Genomic DNA, 12,066 nt, shown 5'->3' on the forward strand with positions numbered 1-12,066 from the left:
AACACTATTGTCCATCTCCATAGCTTTAACAGAAAAATATTTCAGCTTATAAAGCATCTTCTTACTCTCTCTTCCCTGTCTAAAACTTAACTCTTTTCTTCACTGTCTTTGATGATTTTATGATGTCTTCTTCATGCTGATTGTCTCTCTCTCTCTGTCTCTCTGGGAAAAAGGAGTAATCTGTACATTTTATCTAGGTAGTAAAAGAATTAAAGTCTTAGAAAAGCTGCAAGTGTTCATGGTGTCGGGTTTCAGTCCAGCAGCAGAAACTACAAACTAAGCCAAGCCGGCCAGCTCCGTTTCTCTCCCCGCCCCCCCCGCTCCTCCACCCTCTGCGGCCTGGTCCGGCTTGGAGGGGGGGGAAGAGGCCGAGACAGAGCCTTGTTACCTTTTCAGAAGCCAGAAACCAAAGACAGCAAGAGAACTCTGGCTTTACACCTTAAGGTGGTGTTCACAAGTTGGTTTCACTTTTTAATGGTCAAAACTGCTGTCAATTCTTAGAAATGACCAATAATTGGTCAGGAGAAAAGACTCCCATCAGCCACCAGCAGCTTTAACTTCTTTAGCTCCTAAAGCTATCTTAAAGGTAAAGTTACCCCATGACACCTTAGAACAAATGAAATGGCCTTATTTCCTCTCTAATATTAATCTCCCTCATTTTATTACAGTGATGTTCCTGCACTTAACAAAACTAGATTGAGCTCCCCTATTTCTTTTGTTCTGAATTTTAAGCAAGTCTTCAAATACAATCCTGAGTGCTCTGGCACTGGGTCTTTGCAGGATTTTTGCACTTGTAGGGTGTGTTTGTAAGGAACCAATTTGGGATTTTCTGAACAACTTCAATTTTAGTACTACTTGTGTTTCATGCCTATTTGTGTGCAGATTTTGAGTGCTTCAGGACTGTTACAGCATTGTGTAATTGGCCTTTTAGCTTCAGGTCACCACTTTGATTTCCTTTTGCTCCAGCAAGGACTAACAGTTGCTCCAAACCAGTGGATGTTAGGAGAGCTTGTGGGTTTGGCAGAATTTGTAGTGGATCCAGTACAGAAGATCTGGTATTACACTTTCCCCTAGTGTGCAGACTTAAAAGGAGAAGCCAAAAAGCCACAGATTGCAGAAAGAAATGCCAGAGGAACTCTGTGGAAATAGTAATTTCTTTCTGTTGCAGCAGTGAGGAAAGACTGGTGGCTTCTTTCAAAAGGCCGATTCCCTTCATCCACAGTGACATCGTCTCTCTCAGTTACAGGCTTCAGCATAAAGAGTATAACTATTGTAATAGCTCACACATGGAGCTATGTAAAGCATCTTACATACTTGGCTTTTTAAAGAATTTATTTCCTCCTGTGACTGGGCTATTTCTGCAGTTCATCTTTTTAGAGAAGTGTCTCAGGGGAATATATCTTCCACTTGTGTAGTTGTGGAAGGAGGAGAGGAAAGTTCCACAGCTGATAAAAACAGATCTGGAGAGGAGGAAGAATACAATAGTTTTTCATGGAAAAAATTAGTGGGTTTTTTTATTCTGTTTAAATGTTCCTTTACCAGGAGAATGATATAAAAAAACAGTCTTGACTTTTGAGTCAACATGCTGAGTTCTGAATTAAGTGGCCTCACTTTAATCTCTAAAGTCATCAAAATAACCATTATTTCTATCTGCTTGTTTTAGCATCCAAGTGACCAGTTTTATATGAGAGGGAAATTTCCTAAGATATGCAACAACTTGCCTCGTTCTTGGTTACATTCTGAAATGTCTATCAGGTTTGGGTTGGGTGATTTTAAATGGGGTTCAGAGGGAAGTTGTATCAAGCCTCAAAGCTTTGTATATTCTCAGCATATACCTACTTTCATATGTTTGGTTTATTTAAAGTTGTGAACAAATAAAAATAATCTTCTGAAGCTACAGAGTTAAGCTGACAAGATTTCCTATGACTTTCTTTCATGCGGATGACAGCAGACTGATTTTTAGAGCTCTTTCAGGAGTGAAGGTATGCACAAGGCCACTCTCACTTTTGGACTTTTAATGTAAAACAGTGAATTCATGTTACTTCTTACAGGCTTCTATGTCACAGGTTTAATCATCATCTTCTGAACAGTTTTTTTATGAAGCTGTCAGAGCTAAACTACCTTTGAGATTTCTATCTCAAAATAATAGTTTTTAGGTAATCTCTCACAATTTTTTAATCTATCCCACTTCAATTTAAATTGTTTCTGTGTCAAGAAGAGATTGTCACAGAGTGTATACAGGAAAAATGTAATTCTTATAGAAAGTCAAACTTTAAATTTTTTTTTCTATTCAACCATGAGTTGATCAGTTTCAGAAGCTAAACTGACATTTTTTTTCATGTGCTTCTTTCTCCTAGGGTGTTCACTGACATTCAGCAAGTCCTCAACAACCTGACGCATCCCCGTTTTGTATTCACAGACAACGAGGGAGAAGCAGACATCCTCTACAACTTCTCACACTTCAAAGATTTTAGGTTAATTAATTATAGGATTCATTATTCCGCTGATAATATTTTTTCCTCTTTTTTTTTTTTTTCTATAAAAACTGTTCCCAAAGGCCTCCACAACCTTCCCCCTTCACCAAACTCTTGTTTACTTTGTAGGAAGCTAAGTGAGGAGAGGCCTGAGGTAATGGTGAATCAGTTCCCATGTGAGAGCCTCCTGACAGTCAAAGACTGCCTTGCATCCATTGCTAGACGAGCTGGAGGACCAGATGGGCCCAGGTGGTTGCCTCGGACTTTTAACCTCCAGACAGAATTGCCTCAGTTCATCAGCTACTTCCAGCAGCGTGACAGAAGGTGACGTGTGTTTCCTCTTCCTTAGGTTTTGTCCTGTCTTGATCCCACTTTCCTCAAAGACCAGGAGCCTGCAGTTTGGTCTTTGCAGCTGTTTCACCACCATGAGTTAGCTCTTGCTGCATTTACATTCAAGTGAATTTTACCTGAAAAGTGGGGGCTTTTAGGTTTTTATTTTAGGTAACAGTAGTTAAGCAGTGCAGTTTGAAACCCAGAAACTTTGCTGTGATTTGAATACAGAGTTGAAGTCCTTTGCTCTTTGCCTAGTCAGAATCTTGCCTCTTGTGTTCAACAGATACACGAAGCCTCAAAATGTGTTCACAAGTGTGGAATTTTATTTTTTTTGAGGGGACATTAGCAGTTTTCTTGCACTTAAGCCAGAGAGGAAAATGTTTAAAGTACTTGGGTTCTGTAAGGTTGTGAAAGTAAAATTTTGTTTCAGTGTTAGACTGAAGTAGTTGTGGAGCTTTAGGGTTCTAAATCCACACTGCTGCCACTGCAGCTGTCTTGAAGTGGGTGGAAACTACAATTATACTTCATGTAGGAGAGAAAGAGATCATTGGCTACTGCTGAATAACCTCTTATGTCTGGCATGGAGTATTCTGGTTGAAAGGTTGCTTCTTTGATGATTGCTTGCTTATTATTAATATTGCTTATTATTATAACACTCCTGCCAGGTGTTTCATTTGGCTGTTATTTGCTGTACATAGTCTGTTATGGACTGGCATTGATCAGGAGAGAGCACACCTGGCACATGTTCCTAGTGTGTGGTGGTTTAATTATTTTTCAACATCAAAGACTGACAATGAATGCAGTGTGTGTGTGTAGAAAATGGGAAGGAGTGGCAGGAATTTTCAAACTAACAAAACAGAAGTTAACTGCTATCTTCAGCTCACTTTATGATGCTTTAATAGGTTGAGGAAAGAACATCAAGCATCACCCTGTCCTGACTTGGAAAAATAGATGGAAAGACCAGCATATTGCTGGATTTTCTCAAGGATATCTCAAAGAATTTTACCCTGGGAGGTGTCTATGTGCTAGAAAGCGAGCCGATGGTGGTGTGTTTTTACATACCTGTAGTGTGAACTTTTGAGACACTGTAGTTTCTTCCCAAAGAGATGAGTTCTGGTGTCATTTAATGTGAATGATTTGGAGGTGTCAGTAGGGAACCAACTTGGAAAATTGCCCAATACCCCACCAGAATGTTCTCAGGCTCCTGGCAGAACAATTCCACACCATGACTTGTGCATGTTCATGGTGATGCTGTCCTGTTGATGGGTTGTTTTCCCTTTTTGATGGAGTCAGTTGCAGTAGAAGGAGATAAACAGTGAGATCATGATAGGCCCTAACTGGAAAAAAAAATTGTGAAGGGTTACATTGCTTTTTCTCTCCCTTATTCCTAATGCCTACTCCTCCCAGCTGTCAGCAAAAGTCTTAATTCTTGCACTGTAGCCCACAGCTTTATAAAGTATTTTTCCAGGAGAAGACCTGGATCAAGCCAAGTGGATGTTCAGACAGATGAATGAGGTGGATACTTAGAGATATTTCTCTCCCCCAGAGGAGAAGACAATCACTGGATATGCAAACCATGGAACCTGGCCAGAAGCCTGGATACGCACATCACAAACAACCTGAACAGTATCATCAGGCACAGGGAAAGCAGCCCAAAGGTGAGAGAGCCTGGCTTTGAACAGGATTTAAAAGGCAGAGCTGAAAAAACTGCTTTGTCGAAAGATGTCTGAAAATACAAAGGAAATTAATTTTCTTCAAAATTCATATGCTGGCCATAAGCATACAGTTCAGAATAGAATCAGTTGCAAATCGGTCAACTCCAGTTGTTGCAGTGATGAACTCAGAGCCTGATGTTGTCTTATTTAAAAAATAAAACTTGCCCTGACAATAAGGGATGCCAGCATGGTGCTGCTGTAAAGCCAGTCCTCAGGCTCAAACACATTGGCTGTAGTTAGTATTCATCATTAATTTGGGAACATTATTGCTTCTGTCCCCTGGTTGATTGTTACTGCTCTGCTCAGTGGCACAAAGGACCACCTGTGTCAACAAGAGATGAATCACAGAGCTTTTTACAGTGTCCCTGCAACATCCACCTGTACATTACAGTGTGTGAGCACTGGAGCTCGCTTCAGTGCCATTTGTTGGTGATGTGTGGACTGTGTGTATTTTCTGGGGTGCAGAAATACACACAGAATTGCCTCACAATTGTTGCAAAAGAACAAGGTCACCAGTTAGAAATCTGTACTTTTTTAAAATTGAGAACATCCTGGTCTTATTTCCACATCCTGTAGTTAGAGTGTGACAAAAAGTAACATTTTCTGAGGAAAAGCTGAAATGCAAGCAGGGGTTCCCTAAGTCATGGAGGGGCAGTAACACATCTCACCTGAGCTGTGTTTCATGTGCTTTGCTGTAGGTGGTGTGCAAATACATCGAGGAGCCGGTGCTGTTTGAGTGTGAGGACGTGGGGCTGGTGAAGTTTGATGTGCGCTACGTGGTGCTGCTGCGCTCTGCCCGGCCCCTGCAGCTCTACAGCTACGACGTGTTCTGGCTGCGCTTTTCCAACAGGTGCCCCCCTCCCCCCGCAGTGTGCACATGCTGGAATTGCATACCTTGGAAACTGAGGAGTTGTTCTGTTCCTTAGGGCATTTTCGCTTGATGACCTGGATGATTATGAGAAGCATTTCACTGTCATGAATTATGCTCCTGGTGTGACATTGAAACAGGTAAGCAAACAGCCCAAAACACTTCCTCATCTTTCTGTTGGTAGAAAATCTTCTGGTGCCTGCTTTGTGGCTGTTAGCAAATAGTCTGTTTCACATCCATTTGAACAGGATGTTGAAGTCCTAAGGAAATACTTTTCTAGACTCTTTCCCCTAATAATCTGTGGTTATCCAAGGTAGTACAAACAAACATTCTGAATAAAACACACAGACAGAGACAATAACAGAATTATAATTAAACAACACTTGTCATTGTCAAAGCCTTAGTTTGATCTTTTATAACAGGAAGTCCTGGAACAAGGAAGGTATTCAAGAGCTGTCTTAATTCCCTAGTTCTCTACGTGCATTTGTATGAATGGCAAATATATTTGATCTTCATTCTCTTGTCATTCCCGAGCAAGACAGCCTTTGATGTTACTAAACTGTTTTAGGTGCACTGTGAAGACTTTATTCCTCTGTTTGAAAAACAATATCCTGAATATCCTTGGACAATGGTACAAGTAAGTCAGCAGTTCATCTTTCTCATGTAAATGTTCATGATCTGTTTGGGGTTTTTTACTCAGCTTTTCCAAAAGTCTTGGGTTGTTAGGATTTTTTTTCCTCTCAGGAGACATACTTCATGTGTATAAGTTTCACAGAGGAGATCATATGTTAACCTTTACTTTGGAATTTTGTGTAATTTGCCCTCAAATGCTTGCTTGTTAGAAAATTGTATTTTATAATTTGAGAATTTTATTTCATGTTCACACTATGGTAATTCTTTATGTTGGACTTAGCAGTACAGCTATTCCTACTCTAAAGTGCAGAGTTTCCTGCTGCTGCCTCAGCTTCTCTGTGTTAGCAGCCTTGCCAGAGCCCTGTCCCTGCTCCTTGCACAGATGACTTTTCACAAGAACACAGATGGTTCTCTGATACCAGGACATCTTTGATTGAAAAAAGGAAGCTCAAAATACTACAGTTCCATAAAATGTGCAGGAGGGCAGATGAGGCCCTTCTCATTGATTTTAATTTTTCCTATGATTCATGCTTGAAAGAAAAAGCTGAATGTGAAGAGCTGGTTCAGAAACATGCACAAAACTGAATTCTTTCTTTTTTCCATATTTATTAGGAGCTAGAAGAAACAGAGTGAATGATAACTGAGCCTTTATATGTGCATAAATTATTCAAAAGTGCATAAATTATCCAACTGTGACTTGATTTCCATATATTAATTCACATTTGTTTTAACTAGATCCTTGTGTCCAATTAATGATACTCACAATATGGCAGGGTTTAAAATAGTCTGGAAGAAGCTACAAGGGGTGAAAAGAGAGATGTCAAAATACATCCTGGAGGTTACCCAAAGTAGTACAGTGTACAGAAAAAAGAGGGAATGGTTCACTGCAGCATAAATTCAATGCTAAACTCACATCTGTGCATTCTTCCTGGTTTATTTCACTTTCAGATTGGATATCTGACTGTTTTTCAAAATACCTATGAAGTACATTCTTAAAATCTCCATGTCCCCCCTCCCTTCTTCAGGGTATAAATGGGTAAAAGATTTTTCATAACAGAACAGAAGAAAACTAGAATACAACTGAATAGGCAGGAAGAGAAGCCAGAACTTCACAGTTGTACTGCTGGTCTTCACAGAACTCTCCTAGGTTTCTTTTTCCCCCCTCCTCTACACATAAGTGCAATACTTGGCATAATGCCTGAGAGGGGAATTAATTCTAATATAAAATGCACTATTTTCAGGATTTCCATAGTATTCATTGCCTCCCCAGAAAAGTCCATGGATATTGCCAGGTGCTGAGTTCTTTCTCTGTGTTGGCATTAGGTCTAAATGCACATTTGGAAGCCAACACTGTGTAGATCTTCATCTGTTATGTAGTACAATTGATACAAACCTTTAAAACGCTGCATGAATGAAGTGATTAGACATGTGTGTTGCTTTTATGGAACCTCACTCCTCATTCAGAGGGCTTTTTCTTTTATTAGGCAAGTATTTTTAAGGCATTTGCTGATTTGTTCCAAGTTGCTTCGTCTAAACCTGCCCCTCTTGGCATCTGCGATTATCCATCATCAAGAGCAATATATGCCATTGACTTGATGCTTAAGTGGGACACCAGCAGAGATGGTGAGAAGCTCCGTTATTTGAGCGTTGAATTGTTTATGCATGTGGACCTTTTCAGAAGTCTGTTTCTTCTCTTTTAACTTGTACTGTTTCTCAAGCAGTGTGAACTGTGTGCTCTGTCCCTCCCACTGACACCTGAAGTTACAAACCTATTGGGATAGCATCTGCCATGCTGCTTAACAGGTGTGATGGGGCAGCTGCCAACTGCCAACAGCTGCACCTTTGCTTCCTTGCTGCTGTTGTTCTCTCTTTGGAGAAAAACAGAGCAAAACAACAGAGGGGTGGGGGGGAGAACCAAAAGAATCCAGTCAAACCACCACACACACAAAAACCCCAAACAAATGTCTGAAATTTCATGTCACTCTCTGTGAAAACCTTGGAGACATCTGTCTGTGGCTTCCAGACTTGGAGCAGTGTCTTCAGTGCACAGTGATTTATTACAGCAGGGAAGGGACCACATTCACTATTCACCAGTGCTGTTGATGTCCTCAGGGCTGACATTCAGCTGTTGCCAAGTCTCTGAAAGAACATGTGAGTGGGGCTGCTTCATGTTAGTACCACAGAATGGGTGACTTCCTGAAGCCTTTCTTCCAGGCAGCTGTGGAGGAATGGTAGCAAAATCTGCCAAACAGACTGAATAATTTCTCTCACTAGGAGGTTCAGGAATGTTCTGTAAATGTGCCTGACCCAAGCATGTGTTTTTTGTAGAGGTAAAAAAGTAGCAGAGGCATCAACACAAAGAGAGCTGCCAGGGAGTACTGAACAGAGCTGAACATACTCTCTTCCTCTGGTACTGGGTTCTCTGAGACACAGGAGAAGTTGATTGCCTGTGCCCAGGTTTGCCTGCAGATGTGTGTTGGGTGAGTGCCCCATGGCCACTGCTGCAGGGACTGATTCTACAAAGATTGAGTCGCTGTCATGGAGGGAAATGATTGAGAAACAGGAGGTATAAGATGGAACGTTTACTGCTTAGATGAGGTGGAGCAAGAGGTTGAACGTGGTTTGCTACAGACACACTGGATGCTCTTTCACGTGTCCCAGAGGTGTCCTGAATGGGAGAAGCAAAGGAGCTCACAAACATTACTAGCTTGAGGAAAACTACTGTAGTAAATGAACCAACCTCTCATTACATACCTGGCAGAACATGAGCTGCACAGGTCCCTGGCCTTTTGAAGATGAGGGGTGATGCCAGTGTTAGTGCTGTAAAGCTGTGGGCAGCCTGTTGACAAAGAGATTCATTGCTCCTGTGCAAAGCAGAGTAGGATTTGCTTATCCATCAGAAGGTTTTTTCCCTCACTTAACAGTCTCAACACCAGATATGAAATAAAATCCTTTGGTTTTTCTCTGCACAGAATGGATTGGATCCAGAACTGATGAAGTTATAAGAGAAAATTAAATTTCCTGACGTCCTTTAGGAAGTGGCATGAAGTGGCAGATGGGGGTGGGTGCAGTTAAAAGAACAGGACTGCTAAATACCTAGGAGGTTTAAGAAAACAAGGTTTGTATGGAAATGTGAAAGGAGAAGAAGAGTTTTCTTGAAGATGTTTAACACTGACAAGCAAAACAGCTGATTCAGGAAGATTGTATTGAGTGGCCACAAATTCTCATTCCAGAGGAGGCACTGAATTAGCACAGTGGTTGCAGGATCTGTGGGATAATTGTCCTCTGGATAATGATGGCAGAACATACTTCTGTCCCTCCAGTAAAAACCAACCCACTGAAACAAAAACACCCTACAGGCTCAGCAGTTTGGGTCACAAAAGATGCTTTTCCCAGTAATTTTTTATAATTTCTGGATTAAAGACAAGGCGTGATTTAAGATCTCTGTAGAGCTTGTATTAAGCAGCAATGTTTGTGTTTGCCTTGACAGGAAAAAAAATTATGCAGCCTCAGATCCTGGAGGTGAACTTTAATCCTGACTGTGACAGAGCCTGCAAATACCACCCTACCTTTTTTAATGATGTCTTCAGCACCCTTTTTCTGGATGAAACAGACAACTGCCATGTGACACGCATTGTCTAACCACAGGAGACATGACTCCATCAATTTCCTTCTCAGATACACTTAGCAGCAGGATTTATATTTCAGTTCTATGAGCTGCTGATACAACTGTTTTCCTATGCTGATCACCAGGGTAAAAAAATACCATATCAGAAGAAGATGCAAATACCATATACTGTATTGATAATCCCTTTGTCTGCACTGTCCAAGTCTTCCTTTGTTCTTTCTGTAAAACATAGGTGTGTGTTGACAAAGTGGCTTGTTTATTGAATATTTGAGACCTCAGAGTAGGACTTGTTTTTCAGGTAGCCTGATTGCTTGCTGGGAAACATTGCACAAGTTCCATATGTCAACTTTAAAACTATAATTTACTGAATCACATTGGGGTTTGTATGTCCCTTACTTATCTACTCCTATACAAAGATCTAAATTGTTCTGGTGGGTGGGAAATAATATATTAATAGGGTATTTCACTGCAATAAACTATGTGGTTAATGAGACTATAGACTGTGGTGGCCAGGCCAGGTTCGTTGATCTGACCCAGGACACCATGACTTTCCCAGAGAGAGCAGTCCCACAAGAGAGCCTTTACAGGGAGGTCTCTGGTGATACCTGGCCACCAGGTAACCTCAGCAAAGGGCAGCCTGTGGCTGCAAGTGATTTCAGCTCTGCTTTCAAGGTTATCCCGTGCCAACTCAGAGATAGACAGACAGGAGCATTGGGATGGCAGCTCCCTGCTGAACTGGGCAGAAGCTGGGGTTTTTATGGGGGACGGCCAGGGTTGTACCAGGGGGGAAAACCAATGGGCTACAAAGGACCAATACAGTCATCAAGGCATGGTGGGATACCTCACCATGAGAAGAGAGGATGGTCCCATCTAAGGGGTATCTCTCCAGGAGAGGGTTGGGATAAGCTTGTCACAGCTCCCCCAGGGCACATTCCTCCAAGGGAAAGCCTTGGCAGACTGACCTGCCTCCACAGCTCCCCCTTAATGTATTTAGTAAAAACGCCTTCTTAACAGCTCCTAAAGCAACATACAACACAGGAGAACATAAGTAACACAGTAAGGATCAGAACAAAAATCCACAAAATTCCCTTAACTAAAGATTAAACCCATCCTGTTAATCCCCATTGTCTGAAAAGTTCATTGACAGTCTGTGTTTTCTATTTTTATGCCCTTTACTTGTTCCTTCAGTTTCTGGATGTTGGTGTGGATGAATTTTGAGCACAAAGAGAGGTTGAAGCAGCACACCCCCTCAAAGTCCTGGCAGCCATGTCCGTGGGCAAGTAGTAGGAAGTCAATTGCTGCTTGATTTTGTAGGGATGCATGTCTGGTAGTCTCCTCATCCCTTAAAAGATCTCTCAGGGCAGCAGATGTTGCATTGACCTGCTTGCTAAGCCAACACCCCAAGTGATTTAGCTCACCAAGGGCTTTAGCTGCAGCTACCCAAGGGAGAATCAGGGAAACCGCAACTTGCTTTCCTGTGTTTCGGTTTTAAATTTTGCTGTCACAATTTTCATCAGATTCTGAATAGGGTCTCTTTTGGTGTGTCAATTCTCTTTTCTTTCCAATCATGTAATAATGTGATATTTGGAGTGAGGGTAGAAAGTTTGCCAAGGCTTCAGGGACACCCCTGGAGACACGAGGGGATCCCAGCGCATACTCAGTCACCACAGATAAGAAACATTCCCCAGGGCAACACTTTAGGATAGAGTGAGGACACAGAGAGTATGCAACTGGTGTAATTACACCAATTTAGGTTATTATAGGCTTTGTTAATTGGTGATAATGTCTTTTCTGTATGTGTTTTTTGCCTGGTCAATTTCTGGCCAATGGTGATGTGGTTGTCCAAAGTAAAATTTGACACAGCCTGTTGCTTTGGAGTACCCCAGCAAATCTAGTTCTTGGGGTTCCTCTGGAGCATGTGGCAGAATCTTTGTCCACTCGTCCCAAGTGTCTAGGGGATTGGGCCTCTTACCTGTGGTGCAGAGGAGATCTGAGTCAGTGATGGGCCATTCATACCAAGGGAATCCCTACCAGACATATGGAAAGTGGGTTGTCTAGGCTGCCCATGGACAAGTGTGGGAAGCTAGGGCCCAGCGCTCAGAAGATATCGGGATGTAACAGAAAGATGGCCACCCCCCTCCCCCTTAGTTATGGTAATGACCCCCGTAATTAGCCAATAGCACCTAGCTGTGATGAAAGCAGATGGGAGTAACACTGTAAACCTAGGTTATAAAGTGTCAAATTCTTCAGCAATAAACGCCATTTCTGCCATCCATCACATTGATGTGTGCAAATGGACCGAGTGGCCTGGGCATGGCCACCATGCTGCTCCTGAACCAGAGTGTCTGCCTCGCATAAGGCAGCAGACAGGCACAAGTTATCTTGTTTTAGTGTCTTTGCTAAGGTCACCCAAAC

At 41.9% G+C, this 12,066-nt stretch overlaps 1 protein-coding gene across 4 annotated transcripts in view; it reads left to right on the forward strand.

The window, feature by feature from the left end:
• The window catches only part of TTLL12 (tubulin tyrosine ligase like 12), a 31,745-nt gene extending 19,819 nt beyond the window's left edge, over positions 1–11,926 (forward strand). For all 4 annotated transcript variants that reach the window (XM_086885190.1, XM_023926906.2, XM_086885191.1 and 1 more), the window contains 8 exons: positions 2,358–2,474; positions 2,604–2,798; positions 4,354–4,465; positions 5,221–5,372; positions 5,449–5,530; positions 5,959–6,027; positions 7,508–7,646; positions 9,514–11,926. In XM_086885190.1, the coding sequence (XP_086741316.1) occupies positions 2,358–2,474; positions 2,604–2,798; positions 4,354–4,465; positions 5,221–5,372; positions 5,449–5,530; positions 5,959–6,027; positions 7,508–7,646; positions 9,514–9,665 (1,018 nt within the window). In that variant the 3' untranslated portion in view covers positions 9,666–11,926. The remainder of the gene's footprint in view (positions 1–2,357; positions 2,475–2,603; positions 2,799–4,353; positions 4,466–5,220; positions 5,373–5,448; positions 5,531–5,958; positions 6,028–7,507; positions 7,647–9,513) is intronic.
• The last annotated feature ends 140 nt before the right edge of the window (positions 11,927–12,066 follow it).

The sequence above is a fragment of the Cyanistes caeruleus genome, chromosome 4 (genome assembly GCF_971803275.1).
Source record: "Cyanistes caeruleus chromosome 4, bCyaCae1.hap1.1, whole genome shotgun sequence".
Taxonomy (NCBI): domain Eukaryota; kingdom Metazoa; phylum Chordata; class Aves; order Passeriformes; family Paridae; genus Cyanistes; species Cyanistes caeruleus.